The sequence below is a fragment of the Lepidothrix coronata genome, unplaced genomic scaffold, assembly GCF_001604755.1.
Source record: "Lepidothrix coronata isolate B3197 unplaced genomic scaffold, Lepidothrix_coronata-1.0 Scaffold147, whole genome shotgun sequence".
In the NCBI taxonomy this organism is placed as follows: domain Eukaryota; kingdom Metazoa; phylum Chordata; class Aves; order Passeriformes; family Pipridae; genus Lepidothrix; species Lepidothrix coronata.
This window is the reverse complement of record NW_016690327.1, coordinates 267,320-274,869: the sequence shown is the minus strand read 5'-3', so window position 1 is coordinate 274,869 and position 7,550 is coordinate 267,320. Positions and strand designations below refer to the sequence as shown.

General features: G+C 50.5%; 1 protein-coding gene across 1 annotated transcript in view; it reads right to left on the bottom strand.

Annotated features, from left to right (window-relative positions):
- The window catches only part of HDAC1 (histone deacetylase 1), a 9,321-nt gene extending 5,512 nt beyond the window's left edge, over positions 1–3,809 (bottom strand). The window contains exons 1-3 of the mRNA XM_017828415.1: positions 3,419–3,809; positions 2,885–3,002; positions 1,122–1,196 (exon numbers count right to left, since the gene is read on the bottom strand). Coding sequence (XP_017683904.1) covers positions 1,122–1,196; positions 2,885–3,002; positions 3,419–3,619 — 394 coding nt within the window. The 5' untranslated portion in view covers positions 3,620–3,809. The remainder of the gene's footprint in view (positions 1–1,121; positions 1,197–2,884; positions 3,003–3,418) is intronic.
- Between the last annotated feature and the right edge of the window lie 3,741 nt (positions 3,810–7,550).

Below are 7,550 nucleotides of genomic sequence, written 5' to 3'. Positions count from 1 at the left end.
AAGGGGGGAAAAAAAGGGGGAAGGGGGGAAAAAAGGGGGAAGGAGAAAAAAGGGGAAAGGGGGGAAAAAAAGGGGGAAGGGGGGAAAAAAGGGGGAAGGAGAAAAAAGGGGAAAGAGGGGGAAAAAAGGGGGAAGGGGAAGAGAGGAGGGAAGAGAAGGGGGAAGAGAAGAGGGAATGCAGGTTCTGCTCTATCTGCACACATTCATTGCTTCCCATCTTTGCCTCAGAGCACACAATGTGCCCAAACAAGTGCCCAGCTGGGTTCCCACTGAACACACTCTGGATTTCTCAGTGCCCCCAACAGAAGGCTTTGATGAAAGGTTTTATCCAACACCTCTTCAGCTGAACGTGCATTTAGGCGAAGGAAGTTCCCTTCCCTCAGCCCCCTTTGTAAACTCCCTGTGCAAGTCTCTCAGGATCAAAGCAAACGACCTGTTCCGTGGAATCTCCAGCCCTGGGACCAGAGAGCTCAGAGCTGCTCCAAAAACCACACTGCAGCCAGTGGCTGTGGGTGCTGCTGCACCACAGTCACAGGAAACAACAGACTTGGAGGTGTCACTGTGATGTAGCAGCCACAAAGCTCCACAGTACAGTAACACCTGCCTGTCTGCAACCGTGAGAACTGTGAAAGCATTTCAATGGTCCAGCTTTGAGGGAACTCACTGAAACCCCTCAGCTCCTTGTTCATGTTCAGGCTTTTTGTTATAACCAACAGATAAAGCAACCCTGCTCTTTCCTTTCCAGGTTATCCCTGCCCACAGCAAGGTTTTAACAACTTTTTTTTTTAATGTAAAGCAGCTCATGTTTGGTTTGTTGGTTTTTTTTTAAATTAAATGCTGTTGCTGTGGTTTTGGTGTAACTCTACCACTGGTGATGCTGTTACACCACTTAAAGAGCCCTTCACACACTCAGTGAGGAAACCCAGACTAAAATGGAGAGGGATCCATCAATATGCAGAGCTTGGGCTCACACGGGGAGAAATCTGGATCTAATTATTAAGGAAATCAGAAATAGGTTCACAGAGCTTCCCCAGCACCCCCTACAGCAATGTGTTTCCTGGACAGAACCACACAAAATGCATTTGCTTAAAAGGGAGAGAGCACACGACTTGTGATCTTACCCACAGAGCCTCCAGCAGAGAGCTGACAGAACTCAAACAGCCCATCAAACACAGGGCAGTCCTCCCCAACGTTAACTAGAAAAGAAAATAAAACAATCAGTGAGGTAAACCCACAAAAAAATACCAAGCTTACATCACCACTCAGATTAGAAAGGCAAAGTGGACGAGTGACCAACATCAGACAGTTTTTGGGTTCTCAGCAGAACTGCAGTTCTACCCTTGGCAAATTTCTGCTGGAACCACTTCCACTATTAAAAATAAAATAAAAAAAAACGCCAGCAGCAGGTTTGTGTCTAATCCAGAGTTGGCAAGGTTTGATTTTACGAACAGGGACACAAAAGTAAACCTGTATTTTTTTGTAACAACATCCGTGGAGTGTTTCCCTCCCGTGCTTAATGAGAAAGGCACGAACAGCACGAGGTGGAAAGTCATCTCCCCAAAGGCTGTGTGAGGAGGGAGCCCCAGTGCTCCCAGCTGGGGACAGGGACACCCAGAAGGAAGTGATTGTTCCCACTTTCCAGTTGTTTCAGCAGGGCAGAGTTTGGATAATCAGCTTGTAGAGGTGGCTGGAAACCTCCTCTGTTGAGTGAGGAGAATTTAAGTCACCGATTTCTGTGCGTTTTCCATCACAAGAAATTAAACCTGGTGCCCCTTTGGGTTACCCTGCCCAAGTCTGGCATCAGCAGAATCAGTTCATCCCCTTTACAGCTGCTCTCCAGCTACACAGAGGCTGCTCCCTTGCAGGGTTTGCTGAAGAAAAGCTCTGACCTTGTGTCTTTAAGATGATTTTTCACATTTTGCCTTAGTTCTGGGGAAGTCACAGAGCAGAAAAATGTTGTCTGCCAGAGAGAGCAGAGTGTTCATGAGCTGTATCTGCTCCAGGGGTAAACAGGTCACTTTGGGGAAATATGCACTTTGCTATATGTCATTTGGTGTATTAAAGAATATCATGGACTGTAGGGAGTATATCACTCATAAACCATATTACCCCCCTTCCTCTTATGTGCTTGGGTCTTAATATCTGTCCCCTTCAGCTCACACCAGGTTTCCAAAACCAAAATACTGTTTAAATGAAGCTTGAGCCTCCCCCACTCTGTCTGTATTTGCTAAAAATCTAGTTTGCTGCACCCCCTGCCAAAAAAACATGAGCTCAAAGCTGCAGGGAGACAAAAAACAGGTCCCTGTAACCTTAAAATCACCATTAAAGAGCCTTTCCATGGGCTGGAGGGGTTAGAACAAGACATCAGCTCACAATAAACCATCCTGACACAAAGCTGCCAGGTATTAACGTGGATCTCAACCCTTCCAAACTGCCACTGCCCTGAGAACCCTTCAGAGTTACTGCAGGTTTGGAGGATAATTGAGGAGAAGGGGTTTTTTAGTTTGTTTGTTTGATTTACCCAACTCTTTTCCCACCTCTGGTTGAAGGCAAGCACATTAACTCAAAATCCATGCAGCTCATAAATGGAGCTGGTCAGTCACCTCTGAGTCAGGAAGGGAATTTTTTAGGAGAGTTTCCATCAAAACACAACACAAAAACATAAAGACAGGCAGGTCAAAGGGGTTTTTTTTTGCTTTTTGGTTCGAGCCATCTTTAAAATGACTGATCTGCCAGAAAAATCAAAAGGGAAGTCAGGAGAAAGACAATTTCCCCCTGGTTCTTCCTGCTCTTTTTTATCCCAAACCTCCACAACAGGCCTCGGATTCCCCAGATCCGTGGGTTTTTTTTTTTTAACCTTGGCAGGAGCTGCAGCCCAACTCACATCTTTGCATCTGCTTGCTGTACTCAGACATGTTGTCAGGGCGGATGGACCTCAGGAATTTGATGTAGTCATCACTGTGGTACTTGGTCATCTCCTCTGCATTTGCCTTGTGAGGACGCTGCAAGGACAGAAAAAGAAAAAAAAAAAATAAATTCCCCTTTCCAATCCCAGATTTACTCCCAGGAACTGCAAAAAAAAAAAAAAAAAAAAAAGAAGTATCAAACCAGAAGCATTAAACAAGAGAAACTCGCTTTCTTTAGAAATCCCACTACTGGAGTGTGTCACATATGCAGAAACACAACATAAATTTGATTTGCAAGGGGAAAAAAAGCAGCTTTCCAGTCTCCAAAGCTCCTCTGAAGCACAGAACATCTCACTACAACACTCAGAAAAAAAACAGAAATACATCAGCACAACCATTAAGGGTTTGCTTATTTTTTTCCTCAACAAGTCTGAAGGTCCACAGTTAAAACCTGACACATCAACTGGGACCTTTCACAACTATTTCCCTTGATGAGCAGCCCCACAACTCACATAGATCTCCATCTTCCTGTAGAGGCCGTAGTTCAGCAGCAGGTTGTGGGTCATCCGGATCCTGTGGGGTTTCATGGGATGTCCTTGGCCATAATAGTAGTTCCCAACGTCCCCTGGGAGCAGAAAGGGGTTTGTTACAGCAGGGAAAACCCCCCATTCCTTCCAAGGGAACCCCAGCCAAGCCAGCAGGTCATCTGTCATTCATCTGTCCTTCAGAGGGGATGGGGTGTCCCCTCTTCTTTGCACGGGGATCTCCAGGGATTCAGAAAAGTTTATCCTGGACTCAAGTGGAAATTTGGGGAGGGAGTTTTTAATGCCGGTTCTGGAGAAGCCAATCCAGGCAGAGTCTGAGCCACAGACATCACACTGTGCAGGTGGAAGGTGTCCCTGCCCGTGGCAGGGGGTTGGAATTACATCCCCTTTAAGGTCCCTTCCATCCCAAATCACTCCACGGTTCTGTAAGTCCAGAGGAGGCAGCTCCAGGTCTGGACCAGAGGAGTTTTGGGCAGCTGTGCTGACTCAGCACAGGAAAACCCCTCACGCTCCAGGACTCCCAGGTTTCCCTGAGCAGGATCCACATGGGATTTTAATCCCAGCTCAGACAGTGCCTCATCCCAGGCAACAGCCTCTGCCTCACTTTCTCACTAATTGCCCCAGCGAAACGAGACCCAGGGCAGGTCCCTCTGTCACCAGCCCAGCCGTGCTCTGACACCTTCTCAACCCTTTCCACCCTTCTTTTTTTATTCCTTGCAATCCTCCAGAGGAATCCCAGGCCTTCCCTGCCACCCCCAGGGACACCAAGGCAACAAAGTCACCCCCCTGCAAGTTCATCTCCCCACAGGGATTGTCTCCTCCCCAGCCAAAGCCCAGCTCACGTTTCCCTCCCCCCGCTGCTCAATGGCTGAGGTTGGGTGGGTTTTTTTCCCCCCCTCCTTTCCCAAGGAACTTAATTTTCCTGAAATGTACAGAAATTTAACTTTCAGATGGGTGCCTCCTGCCTGATTTGGCTGCAGCAGGCACAGATCAAACGCTGCCAGGAGCAGGAAACGCTCAGGCAGCAGCAGGAACGTCTCCCAGGCCTCATTTCCTTGGGAAACCAGACGAAGTTGTTCATGGAGTTGTACAACTCCTGGTCCCTTTAGGAAGCAGGAGACTCAATCCAGTCTGGCTGGTGACTCAGTTGGGAGAATTAATATTTCATCACCCATCTCAACATTCAGGAGAAGCTGCTGCTTCCCCACAGCACCGGAGCTCTTCCCTCCTGTGGATGTGGATCTATTTTCAGTCAAAGTGGATGCAAATGGTACAAATCCCATGCCCAGACAACTCTGCTGCTGGAATTTTTACCTGTCTCTGGGGCTGCAGGGAAATGGGGCGTTGTGTTCTTTCAGTACAACTTCAGAAAGCAGAATTATTTCCGGTAAAATGCGTCCTTTTACCGAAAATAATTCCGTTTTCTGAAACGTATGAAGGTGTTTTACCAGGGCAACCATCCCTACAGTAAAACATATCCCTAAAACTGTCCCTAAATCAAGCTTGGGGGAACTTAATACGAGATGTTTGTGACCCTAGATAGAAAATACAACCACAAAACTTCATGAAGCTTTAAAAAAATCGGCATCATCTTCACCTCAGGCTGTCAGTGGAACGCCCTGGGCCAACCCTGACCTCCAGAGCCTGTTCCCTGTGCTGGCACATCCCACCAGGAATCCTGTGGAGCCCTGGACGAGTGTCAGAGCAGATTAAGAGACTGTGAACTCCACAGACACCTCTTCACCTGCTGGGGTTACACAAGTCCCTTCACGAGGAGCTTATAATGGAGAAATTACATCCAAACCCTTCCAAAAAAAGACCCTTTGGACACCTGATCACCTTTTCCCCACCCTCTGCATCCCACACTCCTTCTCCACCCGAAATTTAGGGCTCGAGAGACCCAAACCATCCCCCAGGGACCTCCCTGTGTGGAATTATCCCACCACATCCAACCTTCCCTGCGTGGAAAACAAAAGCCCCAAACCACAGCTGACCTCCTGGCCACCACTGCAGGTTGTGCCTCTGCCCCACAACAACAGCCAGGCTGTGGATGTTTGTCAGCTGCTCAGAAAAGAGCAGTGAGGGAGAAATAAAAAAAAAAAAAAAGGCACTGAAACCTTCACCAGGGTGTAAATTAGGGAGGGCAGCTCCAGACGAGAGTGTGGGACCTGAGCTTGTGCAGCAAAGACCTCAGGGGAGGCAGCTCTGCTCAGCATTTCGCACCAAACAACCGGTTATTTCGTATTTAAGGCATAATTATGTGCCTGCAAAGATTTATGGTTTGCTCCCAGCCCGGCAGGCTGCTCTGTGAGCACGTTATATCCCAAAGAGAGGGGTGGATTTCGTGGAATCACAGGATGGTTTGGGTTGGGGGGGAGCTTGAAGAGCACCCAGTGCCACCCCCTGCCAAGGGCAGGGACACCTTCCACTAGCCCAGGTTGTCCAACGTGGCCTTGGACATTCCCAGGGATGGGGCAGCCACAGCTAATCTGGGAAATCCATTCCAGCCCCTCACCAGCCTCACAGGGAGGGATTTCCCCCCAGTATCCCATCTGACCCTGCTCTCCTACAAACTGAGGCTAAATTTGGACACGGAGACTGTTTTTTTTTCCCAACCTGTTGTGCCACTCTGGCACTCCTTGAGTTCAAACCAGGCATTTTAGGGCCCAAAGGCTCCCCGTGGCATTTTTGGAAGGCTGGTGGTGCCCAGGGAGCAGTTGTGTGGTGAAACTGGGCTCGATTTCACTTCACCCACAGGTCTAACCCTGCCTCTTCCTTGCCCTGCCCTTCCAAAGGCACTGAGTCAGTGACCCAGTACAGGTTGCAAACCTCCCATTTGACTTTTCCAGAGCAATAAAACCCCTCCCCACACACCTGACACAGTCATTTGGAAGAGCCCCCTCCACTAGGGCACGTCCATTTAGGGGAAAAAAGCAGCAAGAACAAGTTTTTATTTGATTTCAGACCCAAAACCACGACGAAATAGAGAATTGCACAACACCTCTCACACTGAGGGAGCAGAGTCTATAAAAAAACTGAGCCTGCCCATCACCAAAGGGGAGGGGGCTGTGAAGGCACAGGGGTGGCAGGATTGGGATTTCTCCCCCAGCCTGTGGGGTGGATGAGGGATCTGGGCAGCCCCAACACCCTGTTATTCCCTGCTCCAAAGGGATGGTTACACAGCCCCAAAGCAGCACCTCAGAACCAAAGAGAGCCACCCCACAACCCAGCACGTCCAGAGCCAGAACTAGAGGATGCTTCTGGCCCCAGGAGCTCCCTGCAAACAGCCACGGCCACTCTGGCTCCCAGAGCCTTTGGGTTTGTTCCCTCTTGACACCAGGAGTGCCTCTTCCTCTGACGTGGCTCCAGGAGGATTCACCTCCCTGTGCTCCCCAAAATCCTCCTCCAGCACCTCAGCACAGCTCCCAAAGCCTCTCTCAGCCCGGTGCCCCTTTCTCCACCCCAGACCCCCCTCAGCCTTTCCTGCAAACTCCCCAGACTCCCACACCCTGCCCCACCCCAGCCCCCATCTCCCCCAAGTCCTGCTCCCCTACTTCCCCCCACTCTTCCCACTCTCCCCTCCAGTGCTCCCCACACCCCAGCCATGCTCCCCCACACCCCTCCCATGCCCCCTGGTGCCCCCAACCCCACCGAGGACCCCCCATAACCCAGCTCATGCTCCCCTGGCCCACATGTCCCTATTGCCCCCCCAGCCCTCAGTGACCCCAATCTCCCTCCCTGCACCCCCCCAGCGACCCCACTACCCCTCCCACCACCCCCAGGGCAGCCCCACCACGTTTCCCAGTGACCCGCCCCAACACTTACCCCCTCCAGAGCATCCCCCACCTCCACGTCCTCCAGTGACCCCCATCCCCAAACCCTCACCTGCATCCCCAGTGACCCCCAGCAACCCCCAGTGACCCCCAGTACCACCCAGCACCCTCCAGTGACCCCCATCCCCAAACCCTCACCTGCATCCCCAGTGACCCCCAGCAACCCCCAGTGACCCCCAATACCACCCAGCACCCTCCAGTGACCCCCATTACCTCCCCAGTGACTCCCACTATACCCCCAATACCCCCCAGCACCCTCCAGTGAC